The sequence below is a fragment of the Toxotes jaculatrix genome, chromosome 3 (assembly GCF_017976425.1).
Source record: "Toxotes jaculatrix isolate fToxJac2 chromosome 3, fToxJac2.pri, whole genome shotgun sequence".
NCBI lineage: Eukaryota > Metazoa > Chordata > Actinopteri > Toxotidae > Toxotes > Toxotes jaculatrix.
Window position 1 is genome coordinate 16,929,880 of NC_054396.1, and position 20,887 is coordinate 16,950,766.

At 37.7% G+C, this 20,887-nt stretch overlaps 1 protein-coding gene across 1 annotated transcript; it reads right to left on the minus strand.

The window, feature by feature from the left end:
* Positions 1 to 50: 50 nt before the first annotated feature.
* On the minus strand, positions 51 to 18,520 carry LOC121179046 (sodium- and chloride-dependent GABA transporter 2-like). The gene is made up of 16 exons (XM_041033627.1): positions 18,393 to 18,520; positions 17,358 to 17,448; positions 16,829 to 17,013; positions 16,095 to 16,229; positions 12,885 to 13,025; positions 12,432 to 12,513; positions 11,513 to 11,645; positions 10,683 to 10,817; positions 10,393 to 10,496; positions 9,409 to 9,533; positions 9,016 to 9,128; positions 8,738 to 8,875; positions 8,536 to 8,638; positions 4,271 to 4,371; positions 2,581 to 2,751; positions 51 to 952 (listed from the first exon to the last, which is right to left on the minus strand). The coding sequence occupies exons 2-16, from the start codon at positions 17,363 to 17,365 to the stop codon at positions 803 to 805; spliced, it is 1,824 nt and encodes a 607-aa protein (XP_040889561.1). The 5' UTR covers positions 17,366 to 17,448; positions 18,393 to 18,520; the 3' UTR covers positions 51 to 802.
* Positions 18,521 to 20,887: the final 2,367 nt, after the last annotated feature.

Consider the following 20,887-nt stretch of genomic DNA (forward strand, 5'->3'; position numbering starts at 1 on the left):
GCTCACATTTAGTAGGACTCAGTAGCACAACTCAGAATCACTGGTAAAAGTTCAGAACAGTTCACCTTTATTAAGGCTCAGCCAAGGAGTTACTGGACAAGGGCAAACAGTAGGCAAAGTCGGCTGTGTGGGCAGAGTTCGGTAACAGGCAGATTAATCAGACAAAAGGTACAAGCCAAAACGAAAATCCCAAAAATGGGCAGGTGGTCAAAAACAGGCAAGGACAGCTGGAAAACTACAGCATGGAATGTGCAGTACACAGTCTGAGTGGGAGTGAGTGGAAAAGGGCTGGTGTAAATAACTAAGGGCTGACAAGAGAATTGAGAACAGATGAGCAGGTCAAAGTGAGTAAGGCGGATAATCAGGTGGATAAAAGGTAGGAAAGCTGCAGGGCAGGAGAGAGTGTGGCAGGGTCTGGAATGACAGCAGTGATATGGCAAAAGCAAAGAATGAATGAATGAACACATTAATGAACCATGACAGTGAATATCTGGACCAGTGTCCTAATCCTCTACAGAGGTGTGATACTGGAACATGAAAACAGTGATTTAGCTTAATAACACGTATTAAAGGTTTGCTTTCATTGAAAATAGATTTTAAAAACTTTATAAACCCTGGCCTCTCAATTCTCTGTTTGTTGGTCTCAGCACAGTGACACGAGACTTCCTGCTTACTCTGCAGTTGCAGAAATGATATGTTAACCCAGCATCATCATAATTTCTTAAAAACATTTAGCTTGAAAAACCTAGAGTTTAAAAAAAAAAAAAACGCATTTAAAAGATTAGCAAAAATGTCCAGTGCCTCACACTTGCATCTCCATCTCAGATCCACTACTTCCCTTGTATTCATTGGCAGCAGGAGTAAGAGAGTTGTCTGGGTTCAGAGGGTATTGCTCAGGTTGCTTTTCAGTGTTGTGCGGCTTGTTCTCAGGGTGGCAAAGCTGCCTGAGGTTCTGTGGAAACAGGGAGGTCATACAGTTCAAAATAGATCAAAATGTAAAGTGCAGTAAGTATCAGCAGGAACACATACAAAAAAGCAGGGAATAAACAGTTTATAGGCTTTCTAAAAATCAGTACTACATTATATGTAACACACTCTACTGACACAAATGAATGTAGGAATAGTTGAACATACATGGAGGAGCACTGAGGGGGAATTTTGCACTCGTGTACTTGTTCTTGTTGACCTGACTTTTCCTCTAGTGCCATAATGAACTTCACATTTGTGATTCTTGATGGAAATTTCTCAGAAGCGGCTGCATGGATTGCCATGAGATTTGGTAGAGATATTCATGCTGCCCTCGGGGTGAATTGTAATAACCTTGGTGATCCCCTGCCTTTTCATCATTATTAAATGTTTACAGAAAGATGCAGTTGTAATTTTCTCTGTCCTGCCCCCCCTCCTCCTCGCCCATCTTTCAACCAGTCAAATCTAATGGTAAGTTTCTGGATGTCCCGGCCCTGTTTGCGCAACCAGCAGCATATTGAAGTTTAGAGTAATCTACCACGGATTTTCACTTTGACATACAGCATTGAACTGACCGACACAGTCTGTTGTTGGATGATGTTGGATTGAGCTTTTGCCAAAAGTTGATCTAGGTTCAACATTTCTGCTGAATCCTCCGCATCGAGACCCCTGATGTACCAGAGCCGAGGTCACACTGACGACTCATAAATGAGGAGGCTGAGGTTTTTGATGATATATGTGAAAAACCTTTACCACTTTACCTTTGCCACTTTTTCCAGTCTTATGTTGTGGCAAACTAAATATCTTTGAGTTTTGAACTATTGGTCAAATACAAAAAGCTATTTGTAGACTCAAACTTGGGCTCTGGGCTGTCTGAAATTGTAGAGAAAATAATCTGCAGTTTCATGAACATTGGTATTCAGTGTACCAGCACACTTACCTGTCAAAAAACAAAAAAAGAGCCTGTTCATGGAACACTTGCAGGCACACATGCTTGGCCTCTAACCTCTAGTTTCTCACATTTTTCAGCATCATTAGTGTCAAGTGGAGTGATTTTGTCCTGCACAGCCGCAGGTGCAGCTGTATCTCCTTGGGCCTCATTGATAAACTGCTGTTTCTTCTGAAAGCTTTTAAAACTTAAAGTCTGGACTCTGATGCTTGTTGATGGCATATGATATAATAAAAAATATTACATTTATCTATATTTATTTATTTATTTCTTAGCTCTCAATCAAAGTGGAGAATGACAGCAACAACAACAAGTAAAATCAAGTCATGACTGTACTGTTAAATCCTAACCTTGGCATTTAGTAAAAATAGCTCAACAAAAATTGTTTGGATTGTTACTCTGTGTCCTTTAGGCAGTTAAAAGTTCAAAGCACAGAGGCTGTCACACAGTCTTATCCCTGGTGTGTTCCCCTTTCACCAGAATCTGCTCTCAGATGTCTAAAAAATTACAATAATAAGACTTAAAGTTATGAAGCTGAAAGTGCACTTCTGAGTTACTGCATTGCTAAAATGAGAACAAAATTAAACTCATATCAAAATGATACCAAGTTGAAACCATATTGTCATGATCACACCAGTATTTCTTCTTCCTGACCGAGTACATACCTGCCATATCGTCCCTTTCATCTGAGTAACTTTGAAGATGATCCACAGAGGAACCAGGAGGACACAGAACAGTCCAAGAAACCAGCCCAAAGCGTAGGCCCAGGTCGGGTATACATACGTTTTGTTGAACTTGAGAGGCTTATACCTCACCACTGAAAAGATGAAGGTACCCTGACAGAAACAACAACAACACTGAAATCATCATTTACTGTAATTTGCATACGGACAACCTGTTTTACAGTTTCATCGGTCAGACTGAAACAAAAAACGCTCTATGGTTGGTGGCTGATCGAGAGCGCTGGTTGTATAATTTTTTGTTTCTTAATCCATGTGCTTTGTGGTACACCTTTTTTCCCCCCTCTCCTCCCTTGTTTTCCCTCTCTCCTTCATAGTGTGTATTATTGTAAGGACCGGTTTTGTTTGGTCTTGTACATTAATTAACTTATTAGGTCTCATTTCAATCCGTCCTCCTTGTTTTTTGCTTCACAGGTAGTTTGAAGTGAGTCGTAGAGAGTGAATGAAAAGGAAAAAAAAGGAAGGAATAAAGGACATTTGTTCTATGAAATGTCAACATATACCATGTCTTATGTTCTTTGAATTATATTCCATGGAGACATAGAAGGCTATAAGATTCTCGCTCTTCCTTATGCTTTACATCAGCTCACTGTAGGGAATATTTCCTCTGTAAAAATATACCTGCGTTTTCCTGTGTTTCAATAACAAAGAGAAGAGTGTCTCCAGCCCTCCAAACTAAGACTTCACAGATGTAGTCTGTTTGTCCAGATGAAGTTCTCAGGAAACTCTTTTCTATTCAAGTTTTTAAAATCCTCACTTCCTCCATTTGCATCTCTTCCTCATTCCTCACCTCCTACTGTTTTACAACGTGAACAGCAGACAGCAGGCGCCAAACACCAATGAATTTATTTTTATTTATTTATTTTATTTGTTTATTTAACAGGGACAGTGCATAGCTCTCAGCCATGCCAGAGTTAGCTACCAGCTAATTTTCATCTGTAGTCCCTGAGCAGGAACAAGAAACATTGAGCATTAAGACAAAACACTATAGTCCAAGATAAGTAAATACATAAGAATACAACAAATATAAAAATACTGTCACTGAAACAGCCTTCTCAAACAACAACAGGACAACAAACAATAACAATCAGACAGCAACAATAACAAAGTGCCACACATCAATAAAAGCACAATGTTAAAATTAGAAATCAGTGGATTATGAGCCAATAGGATTTATGGTTGATGGGTGCATGATTGGGTTGATTTAAGCCATGATTTTATCTTAGATTTAAAACCAGTAAGGGTGCTTATCTCTCTGATCTCGCTTGGTACTGAGTTCCAATAATTAGTGGCTTTGACAGAAAAAGCTGATCTGCCAAACTCAGTACGTCTGTGCTGTACTACACAGTGAACTCTGCTGGTCGTCCTGGTTGTTCTTCTGTTGTCTGGGCGCAGTGATATGAACTCTTTTAATGGAGGAGCAGCCAGATCATGTACTATCCTGTACAGACTGATGTTGTAGTGGCCAAATAAAAGTGAAACAAAAACCTGCTTCAGTTTTCATTTGTTCACTGCCTTTCTCACAGAAAACCATCACCAAATTCATGACCAATGAATCCATCTCATGCACAAACAAATCAAAATATTATTAGTTATTAAACTCTATTTCACTCACCAGACAAACAGCAGGGGTAATGTAGAGCCAGCAAATCTTCATCAGCGGCCACGGACGATAACCTATCATGTCTTCAATGTTGTCATAGAGACGGTCTGCACCTGGTAATAAAAAGGAAACTTGTGGAAATTAAAAGGTATTCTTTGCAGTCACCCAGAACCGTGGTTAGAACACAAATTTCAAAACACAAATCTCAAACACTTTTCACTCTTTTCATTTTGGGCAAAGTTAAGAATAATGATAAAAGTTAGAGAAATGTCATCAAATAGTCAAATGTAGAGTAAGTAAATTGTGTACGTTATAAAAATGTACTGCTTAGCTGTACAGACCCATAGATAGAATTAAACACTTTTAACAATTATGCAAACAAGCAAGATTAAAGCAAGCATGATTCAATTTACTGCACAAATGATCATGATGTTTATACTGGCAACCAGTAAATCATAGTTATTTCAGTTACATAAGCATCATATCATTCAGTGTTAACATCTCTTATTAATAAATTAGTGCTTTACGTGCTTTACAAATTTTCGAAAAGACTTGATAACAATGACAATGATAGTTTACACATAGTTTATACTCACACATGAAAACGAAATATACACACCAAAAAACAGCTGTTGTAAGTGCCAGTTACAGTTATAATATTTAGCCTACTCTAAGTTAACACCACTCAAATACTTTCTCACCCTAACCTCAAATCCCTGTGAGGCAGTATTTAAATCTGCTTTGACAAGGGGGGAGCAGCGTGAATGATGTGTTTTTATAAAGAGAATGTATAGAGCTTTTTCAGATCTTTTGTATTCATTCACATTCAAAGCAAGAGTGCCCAGGAGACCAAACACCCCTGATGTCCATCAAGCTTAAATAAGCTTAAACAGGAGCGATGGAGGGAACAAAGCTGAATGTAAAAGAGAACACAGAAATTAAAGTGAGGACAAAATATCTATTCAAAATCAACTGACAAAAGTACCACTGGAGTGAGGTTTTGGGTAGAAGTACATACCATGTTGTAAAAAAAAGAAATGTAGGTAAGGGGTAATATTCACTTCATTTAATATTGAATAAACCACTTGCAGGTTTAAAACTCTATGAACAACAATAGGAAAATATAATATTGGTAACTGTGTAATCAAAGGGATAATTTCACGGTTTTTCAACCCAGAACAAAAAGATGGTTTGTTCATCATCATGTGTGGAGTAATTGTGCAATTGTGTGAATTATAACCTGACCAGTGCTGGATTTTTGAGGCTGCTACTCAGTTATTTGAACTTCAAAAAAAATTAACAATTATATATTTGCTTATCGTTTTTTTTAAACACATAAACACAGAATGTAACACAACCATTTTTGCTAATAATCCCTTAGATTTTGGTATTAAAAATTATGACCAACAGAGCAGGACATTATACAGTTGAAAAATAAATGTGCCAGTGCTCTCTGGTGGACAAATCATGTAATGGTGTCACTATTTCTAAATGACTTCAATCATATCCTTGGTATTTCTTTTCTGCAATTTCTTTGTTATTCATTGGCTTGCATAAACATCACTTCCCATGTATATGTGTGTTAAGATGAAATCAGCAAAGAAAATTAAGATTAAGATGACCATCAATCACTTTGGGAATCATAGCTTGAATTTTGTAACTTTTAAATGATTAACAGAAATGGTCTTACAGCATTCTTTCTCTCAGGTCTTCCTCACTTTATTTTTCACAGATTTATGTTTCTGGTAAAGATGTGACCAGGAGAGAAAGTCAATAAAAGTGCTTTAGAAAGCTTGGTTTGAGACCTTATTTTTGATTAATACTGATGAACATCAATGAACAAGTGTTGTACAACTATGCTGTGAGCTGGCACCTGTTTTCAGGGGACAGCTGGATAAATATAAGATTCGGGGTCAATTTTTTAATAAAGTTTGTGTTGAAAGATTTAGAATTAAATTTTCTAATACATCAATTTGATGTATTTTATGGTATGGATAGCCTGTCACTGGAGGTGTTGAAATATCATGAGTACGGATGTATATCTGAAAGGGCCTTTTGGGGACAGGCCCCTGAGACCCCAAATGACCACAAAGAGACATAGAAAAACTACAAGTAGAAGACAACATCTACAAAGAGACACAAAACAACTACAGCCACAAAAAAGCAACCACAAAGAGTAAAAAATTGACCACAAAAAAACCCCCACAAAACTTTTGTGGTGCTTTCGATTCTGGGACAGTACAGACGTGTTTTCATCAGCTGCTTCCTGTATATTTTCTTACATTTTCCAGTTTTGTAAATATTCTCCCAAAGAGAGCCATTACCAGTTACATTGGAGCTAACAAAAACATCTAGTGGAACTGCCGAATGGAAGGAAAGATTACTTTCGTAACACAGGAAAGTTTCACAGCCCTGCCATAGACTTGGCTGCCAGCCTAGACTAGCATACAAAGCTTCTCTGACCAGCAAAAGACAACATAAAAGCGATGTCCCCGAGCTCAGAAAAATCAGTGAGCTGCACAGAGTGTGACTGTGAGGCAACAAAATACATGGCTGACATTGGAGTGCCTCACCCAGGGGAAGAAATTTATTGAGAATTTCACTATCTTTTGGAGCTGTAAAGACTGCTTTAAAGCTGATGGGGTTCATCCAAACATCACTGGATCCGAACTATGTCAGGCCCTTGGGATAAGCAAACAAGAATGTGTGGAGAAGTGTGAAGGACAGCGCACAGGCAGACAGCCTGTACCCCCACCCCCCACCCTCACCTGACCCTCTGCTCCACATTACACAAGGTATTCGGAGGATGTCTCTGCCACGATAAGGGACCCCGTGACCCCCCCCCCCCCCCCCCCCCACCCCGCTCTCACCAATCAAGTAGTTACAGCTGTCACGCTGAAGCTCAGTCACACTGATGAACTGTTAAACAGCAATAATCACATACACCATCACTCAGGTGTCTGCCAGAGATGAGACAGACTCCACACTGCTTCCTTAAACATACCAGTGATCTTAAACAGCCAGTAGCATAGTCAAATACATATCAATCACAGACCGTCTGGTACTTGTTCCAGTAATCTTTAATTTGTCAGTTTTCAGCCAGTGTCCTTTCCTTTCACAGAATCTCTACAGCTGAAATGAGCTCTCTCTGATGTCAGCTCACTGGCCAACAAATCATTTTTGGTTAATGATCTGGTAGTTGAATATCATTTGCAGTGTGTGTTTTTAGTTGAGAGCTGGCTGGACCAGCACTACTGGTGTAGCAACACAGATAGAGGGTTATTGTCCTCCAAACTCAGATTTTATCAGCCAGTCAGACAAAACAGGAGAGGAGGAGGAATCGCAGCCATCTTTGTGCGTAATGACATTGACCATTGAATTTACATCAGTTGAATATCTTGTTCTTGAGCTCAAAGCAGATTTATCATTGTTCATTATTACATTATATCAGCCACAAAGATATTGTGACATTACTATTTCAACAGGAACTGTGGGAGCTGACTTCACTTCGTATCACTAGATATGATTACATTAATCCTGAATCGAGACATAAATATACACATTTATGAAAAGACTCCAAAGCTGTGGAGCTTGTGAATTTCCTGAACAGCTTTCAACTCACCCAACATGTGAATGAAGCCAAGACTAAGACAGGGAATGCTGTGAACTTGAGTTATTCTCCATTGTTGGCCAGTTACTCAACAGTTTGACAAGTCATGTCTTGACTTGAAAACAAATTATAAATACATTTCTTCAAACAGGCCTATTATTATATGCTTTCAGAACAGCTGTGGTAAAACCCTCTCTAAAGCAAACCAACCTAGATGGTAATGCACTGGTATAAGGCTGATATCTTTACTTGCTGAGTCAGTTCTTAACAAAGACAATTTATCTTTTCGGCTCCAGTTGACAACATGTCAAGATGTTTCAGATTTGCTGGAACAAACTGACACAAACCAAGACTGACAGTTCATTCTGTGGTCTCATTCAGTGGTGACTCTAATCTGTGCTTCACAAAGCAAGATGTCCTTCACTGGTTTGTCAAATTGACTTTACTTTGGTCCAAAAACACTATGAACCTCAGAATAAAGGCTTTTTAATCATTTGTCACAAAGAATATGTTCCATTGAACCTATCAAGCAGATTTTTTTACTTATTCAATCATGATCCAACCATGTTAAACATTATGATTTGGTAGGATTAAGGCATTTCCAACATGCATAAAATAAAAGTATAAGTATATAGTTGATTAAAGCAGGATAAGCATAATGACTCACCGTATATCCAACCAATTGCTATTGACTGACACACTGAAAGAAGGAGAAGATTGTTGCCACTACAAACATAATGGTCAAAGAGTTGAAGGAAGTACAAGCCCCCCTGCAAGAAGACAGAGAGTTGATTGTTATTGCACATCAAACAAGAACAAAAACAATACTCTTGTAAAGATTTGTTTTGCGTATTTATTGGAGGTCTCACCTCTGTGACGAGAAGGAGGCCGAGGAAGAAGCAAACGGAGCAGAGACAAAGCAGCAGCAACTCTCGGCGATAAGCTCGTCGAAACACAGTGGGAAACATGTCCGTCACTGAGGTCATCAGGCACTCCAGACTCACAAACTGCCAGAGACACAGACCAACAAACAAACTGAAATACTTTGACGAAAAACAAAAACAAAAAAAACCCTGTTAACTGCAATTTACAAAGTTTAAAGTATGGCATTAATTTAACTAATTTAATGTTTTAGTTTTTATCTCACCTGTGTATCTGCACCCAACAAGATGACCATGATGAAGAAGCATATAGCCCATATCTGTGGTAAAGGCATCATGGCTACTGCACGTGGATAGGCAATAAATGCCAAGCCAGGTCCTGTTTTCAGACACATATTCAGTCATTTAATGGCAGTTTTATTATTTCATTCAGGAATGGAATTTGAACACTTCGAATAAAGAGGTTGAGGCCAGGAAGGAATTTGTCAAAGAAACAATTTTTGGCATTTATTAAGTCAGCAGTATTTTAGCTGAGTGAAGGATAATATTCATACACCCTATGTATGAGCTCTTCAGGTAAACAGAGAGGCATAATTAGTGATCACTAGGGATCACTGAGTGTTTAAAGTATAACACAAGTTGTGTGGTGATGTTTTTACCAGAAGCAGCCACTTCAGATATTGGCAGTCCTTGTTCGTAAGACATGAAGCCTAAAACGGAAAAGATTGCAAATCCTGCCACAAAACTGGACCCGCCGTTCACCAAACAAAGAACAAACGTGTCCCTGTCAAAACAAACAAACCAAAAACACCAAGAATGTTTAGCCAAATAATAGAACTGTGTAAAAATGTTTCACTGAGAAGGAAACTGTAGAGTATGATGGAGATAATGGTAAACTCTTAGAGCACATTTGCTGAATATACAAAACATTGGTGAAGAACATGATAGAGAGGTGTGTTACAGTAACATAGAACCTTTTGATGGTTAGTTAATAGCTGGAAGATATTTATGATAAAAATCAGATTCATTTAAATGATTGAATTCAATCCACATACACCCATGATGACTAATGTAAAATGTTAATGTGCAGTTGAGCATATAAAACCAGGTGTTATAATCGGTCTTTCATTTATGCCGCCATGCTGAGCATGCAGGTTGAAACCAGTCTGCATTTTTTTTTAAGAATCATGCCTGACTAAATAAAGGCTTTTAATATACTGCTCCTCATCCCCTATGAAAATTTCACATTTTTCTGCACCAGTTTACTTTGACTGTTTTATATTTCTAGGGAAAAAAATGCATGCCATCAGAATAACTTGAAAGATGCTGTCAGCCCTTAAACTTTGTCATATATAATAGTATATATTCAGTTTGAGTATAGTTGGGTTTTGGACAGTTATACAATTTGAAAATGCCACCATGGAAAATTTTAATGTGCATATTTAACAATTTATATTATCAGAAAATAATCAGCATGTTTAATTGATAATGAAGATAATTGTTAGTTACATCCCTGATCGAGTCACAATAGTATGTTTGAGGCAACATGAGAAAACCCAATCGCTAAAATGTCAGGCCAGTCTTTTGTATGTGTTTTACAAATGCATTTGAATATAAAAGGACAAAATGCAGAGAGCACTTACTTGTAACAATCATTGTTATACTGATTGTAACTACCCAGAGCAGTCAAACTCCCCTGACAAATCCCAAAAGAGAAAAGAACTTGTGCACCTGCGTCCATCCAAACCTAAGTCCAAATATAAATATCAGTAAACATTCACTAGTTAAATATTTGTAAAAACTGAGATTTCTGTACAATCACATGTTGCGAAATTAAGGTATTTTATGTTTATTTATTTATTTACATTTGGGCTTCTGACTGTGGAGGCAGCTTGTCTTGGTATTTATGTTGAATAACTGAATTTTCACTTACTTGAGGATCCACCAACCTTGTCGGGTCAGGATACAGGTAGAATGCTAGGCCATCCATAGCTCCTGGTAAAGTTAGTCCACGAGCCAGCAGAACCACCAACATCAAGTAGGGGAAAGTGGCTGTAAAGTAAACTACCTGTCAACATGAGACAAAGGCAGGTTCCTGCTTTTAATACAGAACAGATACATTACAAGCACAAGTTAGAGAAAAGATGAACCAACAAAGTAAATATCAAGGGTAATATATATGGTTAGGATCATCTTGCCAGGATTGGGCAAAAGGTTGGCCTCCAGGAAACAGTGGACCTGAATACAGGAAGTGCCAATAAGACTGTACCAAGTGCTTGCCACACCAGGGGGGGGGCTGGGGTTATCCAGTTTAGATATTTTATGTATTTCATTAGACTTAAGTTTGGTATTTGGATATTTTTGGCTATGATTAATGGATATTTATTTCAGTTAATAGACTAACTGTCGTTTTGTTTCTTTTGTGGTTTGTTATTGCGTTGGTGTTATGTGTTATCCCCTTTGCATGTAACTGCTTTGATCAGTATATATGTCCCCTTTTGTTCTGGGTTTGTTAGATCAGTTGGTTTGTTAAGTCTCCTTGCTATCACAGCCTGAGTTCAGTTCTGTTCATTTGACCTCTTTACTCTACTGCTTGTCTTTTTTTTTTTTTTTTTTTTTGATCTTTGAAATTGATCTTTCTCATTTTTGCGTAAGTAAAACCCTTATTTTCAAAATCCACCTGTGACTCCTCATGCATACCAGCTCGGTTCCTCACTCACATACACCCAAATTCAATATTATCTACTTAAGAAATAGCCGTACCTTTCCAGTGGATCTCACTCCTTTCCAAACACAGAAGTAGCACAAGATCCACGCAAGTAAGAGACACAAGGCCAACTCCCACCTCAGGCTACCAATCTCCTCAATCCCTTGAGATATACCCAGTACTCGTCTCCTGAAAAGAAACACATAATTTTGCCAAAACAAAAATAGTTTGAAGACAAAAACACTTCAGAACTTTGTTCAAGACTAGTGTCAATGTCCATAAAATAATGAAGAAGGTTGTTATGGCCATTAAAAAAAAACCCCAAATGCTTGATTAGTGTGATTAAGTGTATTTGGATTAAAAGGATTCAAAGGCTTTTTATTGTCAGTTTCACCATATGTCAGACATACAGGGGAATCGAAATGTTTCTTTCTCTCTGCACTGTGCATTTTACAATAACAATAAACAATCTAAACAAAACCATATAAAAATATATAAAAATATATAAAAATATATGAAAATTGTAAATTGGTTTGCAGACCATTAAGATGTCAGAGTTGACCTTTGACCTTTTGGGTTATATAATATGTCATCACAATCATTATTTAGACATTTGTGTGAAATTTTGTCATAATCAGAGTATGAATTCTTGAGTTGTGGCCAGAAAATGTGTTTTGTGTGGTCACAGTGAGTGTGTTGTTTCTAATGTATGAACATGTAGCCCACATCGGCCACTACTGAGAAATACTGAGCAGTTATGGGCTAAGCAACATGGAAATGCAGCCCAGCAGTGACCCAAAAAAACACTATGTGCTTGTATTTCTTGGACTGACCTCTATATTAAATGTGTCTGCCAGAGACACAAAGGAAGACAAACACACCCAAACAACAGGGTGCAAAGCCACCTTCAGTGTCAGTGCCAACTAAAAATATAATATCAGCTATAAAATGAAAACAGCTGTGAATTACACTTACTCCCAGAATTCTGTTGCAGGTGTCGTTGCGTTTGCTGTCCAGTTGGAGGACACATTGGTTTTGTCAAATTCAACACAAGACTCTGAGAAAAGAAAAAGCTCATATTTTATTTGATCAAAGTGTGGATAAACACATATTTGATATCAAGGAGACAGATATAGTTCTACAGAGTACACTCATAAAGTGCAAAGTACTTATTTGAGAAGTGAAGAACCCTGGAATCCCACAGCTGTACCGATTTAGGCAGTTTTATTTACAGTATCAAACAGTTTTTCTTTTGTGAGCTACAAGGCTTTGTGAAACCAATCACCAATCAAATCCAAGCTCATGGGCCTTTCTCTGTTACTGCTATCATGAAGATATAAGGTTGAAAAAAAAAATATAGTGAGGAACACATAGAATCAGATATCTGTCATGTACATAGTTAATATCTGTGTCTGTCTGCATGTCTACCTGTGTTCCAGGTGTTTCTGCAGCTGGCCCAAGGAACTTCAGCACTGAACGATGAGAAGAGGTAGAAGAAGGCCCACGCCTGGATGACGATGTATGACACAGCCGCATATGCAATCACCACCTGTGTAGCGTAACCAATCCCTGAGGAGAGAGTCAAGGGGCAATTAATTATTGACAATGATGAGCAAAATAATTCTGCAGCATGTATAAAATATGTATTCTGAAAGAAAGTACTGTTGTTTTAGCTCTGGCTGGAGTTTGTTGCTTGTTCGACAATTGACGCTCAGTTGACAACATCAGTGGACCACATATGTAAAGCAGGTTTTAGTGTGGGAATGATGTTAAGTGCAGTTGGAGATAAAGCTATGCCAGCTGCTCTGAGGCCAATGGATCGAGTCAGGGCAGGCACGCCCGCTCACACTGTGGCATGGATCGTTAAGCTTTAAACAACAACTGAAGGTGTAGAGTTTCTTCTCACTGTGCCTGCCAGCAAACCTGCCGCGTCCGAGGTTAATTGACTGGTAACATGTTTAAGTCTGTGATCTTGTTGATACAAGAAAGAGAGAGCTGCGTCATTGAGGCAAACACTGCCAGTCTGCCTCCACTTGTCTAGAATGGTTTTCTGTGTGTTAATTTTCTGTTTTCTGTGCGTTATAACGACAAGACCAGAGATGCTCTATTAAAGATTTAGAAGGAAGAAATAACCCTGAGAATGAGTGCCATAGACAGGATAGAGAAGTCAGGGTCTCTTCATTGGACTAATTAACATGAAAAAACATTGGATTAATGTGAGCCTTACCCTTCAATAAAGGCATTGATCATGTGAACAGCAGCTTTCCCTTTGTGTTTCTGCACAGTCAGTCTAGGGTGATATCAAATGCTCATATAACCATCATTCCTGAGCAAGGATAAGGAACCTGCACATCAAAGTGTGCAATTAATCCATCCATCAATCTACTAGTCCATGTTGGTGTGCACGACAGGGTAATAACATGAATGCCTCTTATGAATAGAAAGGTGGGGATTCACATCAAGAGGTATGATATCAGGCCCTCAGGAAGCAGTTAACACGTTTACCTGTTAGAACTACATACTTATTTCTGGGGGCATCTCCAAGTTTGAACTCTTCTCTGGGTCATATAATCTGTGATATGGAGGACATCTTTCCAAGTACAGAAAGACTCCTATGTGAACAGTGTCATTCAGGGTTCTCAGGTGTGATAATCGGGTCTTTTAAGACACACAGGTGTTAATTATCACAGCTGGTTCAGCAATAAAGTACAGGTTTCTCATTGTTCTCAAGACAACCAACCACTGAATTTCTTCTGGGACTGAAGTTCATTGTTTTTCATTTTCATGTTTTGTTCTATGAATATACTTTGCCAGTTAGACATGCCAAGTTTGTCCCCAAGAATGTAAAAGCATAACTGATAAATCAAACCATATATGGTCGTAATCAAATCAGGTAATGTCAATTTTACAGTATGCCAGTTTCATCACGGCAAGAAATATCCACATAAACAAGCCATTCGGTTCTGTACTGAGTCTATGGCGGCTGGCACAGTGTGTGACCGATGTGTATGCAGAGACTCATGCAGTTTTAGAGCAAGGACAGTGTAAGTCTAACCCAGGTTATTTTCTGTAACTACAGTTTACAGATGTTCCCTAAATGCCTCACATGCAGGCTATTGGTAGACAATAGTTATGGGGATGCACACAGAGAGGCCTCTGGTTCCCACTGAATTACTACAGCACATGCAGCTCAGACCAAAAACTGGTTAGTTAAGTTAGTTTAGAGTGAAATAAGGCATTGTAATATAAGATTTACCTAAGCTGGAACCAAGTGATTTAAACATACCCAGGTAGGTTGCCCAAGTAGAGCGGGCATAGATATAGATATAGATATAGATAAACCTACTATGAACTGATTATATTAGCAAGTATTGCTTGATAAATCCAATTACTTTGTGCCATAAAAGTATATATATAAAATATATAAAAACTATTAAAACATATCAGTGAGCCACATGTTAGTCTACTATGATAAAATGTAGGCACTGTAGTTTATCTTGAGTCAGTTAAACACAAACCATCTTGCTGTTGTAAATACTCATTAGAGCTTGAGTGCGTATTAATCTGCAGCTGAAAATAGTTAAAAACACTTCTTACTCCTGTTTGTATAACGTTTGTTGAAAACTACAGTGCCCAGTTGTTAGAGGAGGTTATTTAGCCTTTTTTAAAAATGAATACACACATTTGTGACTTGTTTTTAAAGAGTTACATCTTGATTCTGAGTGCCACTGACAGGATAGAGAAGTCAGGGGCTTCTCATTGGACTGCACAGTCATCTTGGCTGATACCAACTGTTCATGTAACCATCATTCCTGAGCAAGGATGCAGAATTTGCACGTCAAAATGTGCAATTAATCCATCCATCAATCTACTAATCCATGTTGGTGTGCATGACAGGGTAATAATATGAATACCCCCTATGGATAGAAAGGTGTAGATTCACATCAAGAGGTATGATATCAGGCCCTCTGGGAGAAATTAACATGTTTATTTATTAGAACTACATGAGAATGGAGATTCTGTTTCCTTTCAAACAAGTGAAAAGAAAGTTGGATGAAACCATTGCGTCCCCAGTGCACTGATGAGTTTTAAGAATTTTGTGTGAGAAAAAAGCAGAAAAGAAAAATGCTAAAAAGTTGCTTAAAAATATAAATAAAAAGAAAGAGAAGTAATACATTACTGGTACTTTATGACACAACTTATTTCCTATCATTTAAAACTGAAATATACTGAAAATATATACATGTTTTACTGAGCTGTGCATGTATTGGACTAATATAGCTGAGCTTGATGAGAATTAATTCTGATAAAACGTGGGGTAGCATGTTTACTGTGCTCGGAGGTTTAAAGGATTGAGCTGTATTTTATCTGTTGAATCAGCTTAATTCATACGTCTGTCTTGAAAAAACTCAGTGACCTACCAATAACAAAATTCTCTATTCCAAAATTTTTCTTTAATCAAATTTGTTTCATGAGGTTATTAATTGTATAAATAAATTGGGTGACACATTTCCTTCACAAAATATTTTTTTTTGTATATACTGGACAAACAGTGGATGTACTGGTGATGAGAATGAAGGAGTATCATTACAAACTGACCTGCTAGTTACATAAAACAGTTCTGTTTAATACACTTACCTTCAAACAAGGGGCAGAAGTGCCTCCAGCAGGTGATACATCCCTGAGATGTGAACTGTCCCATGGCCGTCTCCAGGAGGAACATAGGGATTCCGCAAGCGAGCAGAAACAAGACATATGGAACCAGAAATGCACCTGAGAGAAACATGTCGAGCGTGAAAAGCAAATCATAACACTATTCTCTTAGGGTTCATCTGAGGCACATCACACATGATCATTCGTGTTCTTGAATCAACATTTTTTTTCTTTTAAAAAAGGATAAAAGACATATTCATTGAAAGAGGTTGTTTGATCAAATGTAACAGTTTACAAAGTCAAGATTTTACAAAAAGATTGTTGTCTGTTGCTTATTTGGTTTTTCCTTTTGTATGGAAAAATCTGAACACAGTATCGGTCCACATAGTTTCTTATGGTATTAGCAGGAGACACTGATTTTTCTTTAAGACTTTTTGCAACCCTATTAATTTAATTTGCTATCGTATTCATTTTAAAGAACTGAATATGACAAAAACTGAAGAACTAAATACCAATGTAATTTGTTTTATGTAGTTTATGTGTAATTCAAAAGTTCCAAATTTGTCAAAAACAGTGTCCATCTCTTTACGTTTCAAGATTATTTTTCCACATTTATTGACATTATATTTTAATGAAGTGCAGTGGCTTGAATTTGTGAAGTGCAGTAAATGTATAGCATAAAGTATGCCTGATTTTTCTTGAGTGGGCATCCTTCTTACCTCCCCCATTCTTGTAGCACAAATAGGGGAACCTCCAGAGGTTTCCCAGCCCAACCAGGGTTCCTGCTACAGCCAGCAGGAACTCCAACTTGTTCGCCCATTGGCCACGATCCAAGAGCTGAGTCTTCTTCATCAGTCTGTTATCTTGACTGGGCACCTCCAGGCTGCTTCCTTTGAGGAATTCCCTTGCCATGTTCACAGACAGAAGCAGATTAATTACAAACACGATGAAATCTGAGCTGAAATTTCCTTCCACCACTTCAACATTTATAGGACGAGGTCTGTCAAACCTTTGGCGCTCTGACTTATGCACAGAAACAAAACTACTCAGCTGATTATTTGGCACTGCTTATAAGCTTTATTTATTTATTTATTTGTTTGTTGAACTTAAGCTTGCAGGATTATCAGGAATGGAAAGTTTTCACCAGCAGGTGTTTATCAGAAAGCTACACTCATTGGAGCACATTTCAGAATTAAAGGGATGCATTTAGCAGTCCGGTGTAAAAAGAAAACACCGTGAGGTACTTACCCCTCCATCACAAAGCACCCTCCCCCAGGAGTTGCTTACAGCAACAGCAAACTTATCAGTATTCCCCTCAGCTGGGTGCTCCACAGGCTCCCTGCACAAACATGTCATGAACAGAGCCAGAGTGAGAAACAAAGTAGCTATGGTTTCCTTTGGCTCCTCTGTGACCTAATTATTGTCGGATTGGTCTGCACTCTATGCTGTCTCACTTCTAAAAGTGTCTGGCTCTGACAAAAGGTTCAAGGTGCACGCCCATGCTGTATTTTTCCACTGAGACAGGAGAAGTTTGAGTCATTGAGATTAGCACAGTTGCTAACAACTAAACCCAATCAGCTGAGCCGGCTCGGCTGTGTCAGTGGCTTTAAACAGGCTTCAGTTATCGGCCAACTGGGAATTTGTAGCTTTAGGTCATAAATCATGCAAAAGCAATACTAATAACCATTTCTGTGTGCAGACAGTCATCTGGTGTGAACAACTGAACCTGATTATGTGGATATATGTACATGACTATTTTGTTTGCATTCATATTTATACCAAATGGCATCTAATTGTTGTAATATAGTTTCATGAAAATGCAGTTTTGTGCAGCTCTTACTGCACTAGAACTCTACCTTTTCCTTTTGAGTTTATAGTTTCTCATCTAATCTTGTATAATCTTAATGTCACTTTACTTATTTATTACCTTAATACTTCTGTTCATCAATAAATTATGTTTAGCTTTTATATTTTACTGACTTCCCCCTTCTAGTTTTTATAGTCACTTAACTGTACCTCTCCTGCTACTGTGACACTTGAATTTACCTCTGTGATATCCATAAAGATATATTATCTCAGTGTTATAAATAGCCACAGATATGGAGTCTGGAAGGTGTAAGTGAAGAGTGAATTATTTAGACATGTTTACAGTGCTTTTAAACAAATGTTAAAGTGATAAATTTCCTTTAAATTAAATTTTAAATTTGCTATTAAAACAATAAAAATAAGTTAGTAAGTACATGACACACAGTGTAAAATATACTATAAATTTTTGCAACTCACCCAGTTGGATGATAAATCTGTCTGGATGAACAGAACAGTGTGGACAGAACTGAGTGAGCGTGTTAGGCTGAAGCCTGGCTCATATTACACCTAATCAGCAAAGCTCTCTCTTTGGTGAAACAAGCAGCACAAATATCATTTCTTGGAACATGACTAAATAAGGGTCTGTTATACAGTGGCACAGAATCAACCGCCACCTCCAACATGCAAAAGAATCCTTTCATAACACCCCAGAAGAAATGTCATGGGATGATCAGCTCCACTAACATCCCGTGTGCGGGTCATCCAGCCAGAAATACAGGTTCAAGCCACAGAACAGAAATGTGTACAGTTATTGTATTAACAGTGGTTTCTAACTACAGTGGGTCTTTGAGGCTGTTGTGGTTGTTGAGGTCTGTTTGCTCAAAGCCAAAAATAAATGTGGTGTCTACTCAAGTTCGTAATTGAAGAGTTTGAGTTATATATACAGTCTGATCTTAGTGCAGCAGCTGAGTGGCATTTCCTCTCACTGGTCTGGGATTTAAGCAGAGGTCAATACCTATGTGAGAGGAAGTGAATAAAAACCAGTTAATTTACAGACTGTAGAGCTCAACAATCAGCTGATGCGCACTATAAAGTTCCTTAAAAACAAAGCTGAGGATTCAGATGATGATTTTCTGGGTTCATCACTATGATCAACCACTGTCACATTTCTATATTGTTTTACATTCATTTTATACATTATAAAATATCAATTATTTTGTATGTCTTAAATCTCTTTTCCTTTAACTTCCACAACTTCTTGTCACACGTTTCTGAGCTGTTTTTTTTTTTTTTTTTTTTTTTTACACAGTGAAGCAGCTGAACTGTTTGTAGTGAAAACTCCCCCAAGAAACTGGAAACTTGAGGTGTTCACATTTCAGGTGGTCACACAGAAATTCAACACTCAAATGACAAAGTATAGGGTGAGTTTCATGACACCATGTACAGGTATCGTCTCTCTACCTGTGTTCTGTTGCAACAGAATGAATTATTGTGCAACTGAGTTAAGTTAAAACCCTCCAGACTTAACATTACTGACGCCAAGTAGAGTAGAAACAATAAAAGCTCTGCTTTATTTGTGAGGCTCCTCTTTTGATACAATAATTCAATAAACATAAAACAAGACAGACATACGAACACAAGACAAGACAGCTACTATTTAAGGCATATATTTACAGTTTGCTGTAAATCTCTAGAGCTAACAAGGACCATGCTCTCTGTACATCAAATTATTAAAATTGTTCACAGACAGGCAAACACTAAGTACATGCTCAAAAGAAGTTAATATTCAGCTGTAAAAACAACTGTTGAATAAAACCATGATTTAATTTCCGGTTTAAGCAAAAATGGGAAACGATTATGTCCACTTGGATAGTAAGTAATTTATCCTGGGCAGGTTTGTTGAGCTACAGACAGCTGTACATGTTCTCAACAAGAAGGCAATCTACTTTAAATGGTGTTCACACAGTTAAGATCATCTTTTCTCCTCAGGGTACAAACATCCCTCACGCAGCGCAGTTCTTCTCAGCTGTTGGGCCAGAGGATGAGTGATTATCCACAACGGTCTGAGTATTGTATTACACACATTTAAACCGGCCCATTTTGTGTCTGTCTTCAATGTTTCCTTAGAAAATAATAAAAAGGCCACAGCAAACAAAGCATTTCACCTCCAGGAGTGATCAGGTTTGATCATCAACAGCCCAAAAAAGGTTCAGTGTTCACATGAGCTGTGTTGACCTGACTTGTTCCTTTCTCTCTTAAAAAAAAGTTGTTTTTTGTTGTTTTTTCTTTTTTTCTTTTTTTTTTTTTCTTTTTTAGATCTTGTACTGCTCAGATTTCTGATTTCTGTTCTGGTATATTTTATAAAAATATTCTAGGAATACCTTAAAAAATATCTTGTAAATGCTGTAATGTTAAAAATTTTACATGTTATGAACTGAAGAGGCACATGATCCTGGAGGGAAAAAGCTTTGTTTGGTCAAATGTATTGATTCTTTGAGAAGTTAAAGGTTCGACTTAAGGGAAAAAAATAGACACTGTTTAGTGCGCAATAAGATATTTTCATAGCTTCATTTTAATATTAGAATTACATTTACTTTTACATTTTGCACAAATCCACACTCTATAATTGATAAAAGTCAGGGTAAAATTCACCAAATGTCAGGCTCACTTTGTTTTTGGGATGAAGAGGAGGTCAGATAACATACAACGCATCTCTGTGTGAAATGATTCAAGAATGAAAATGACCCAAATGCTTCTTTTGACAGTCCAACAAATGAAGCAGATCAGCTTTTTATATTCACCTCTAATGGCAGCATGATAAGACCCTCACTGCATACTCATTTATAAGCCATGGCTGGACACAGAAACATTCAACAAATATTTGAAGAAACTTTTTCAAACCGAGACAAAAACATAAAGAAGTTTTCCCTCTTTCAGAAAAAATATTTAGCATGGTAAAACCGTGAGCTGTG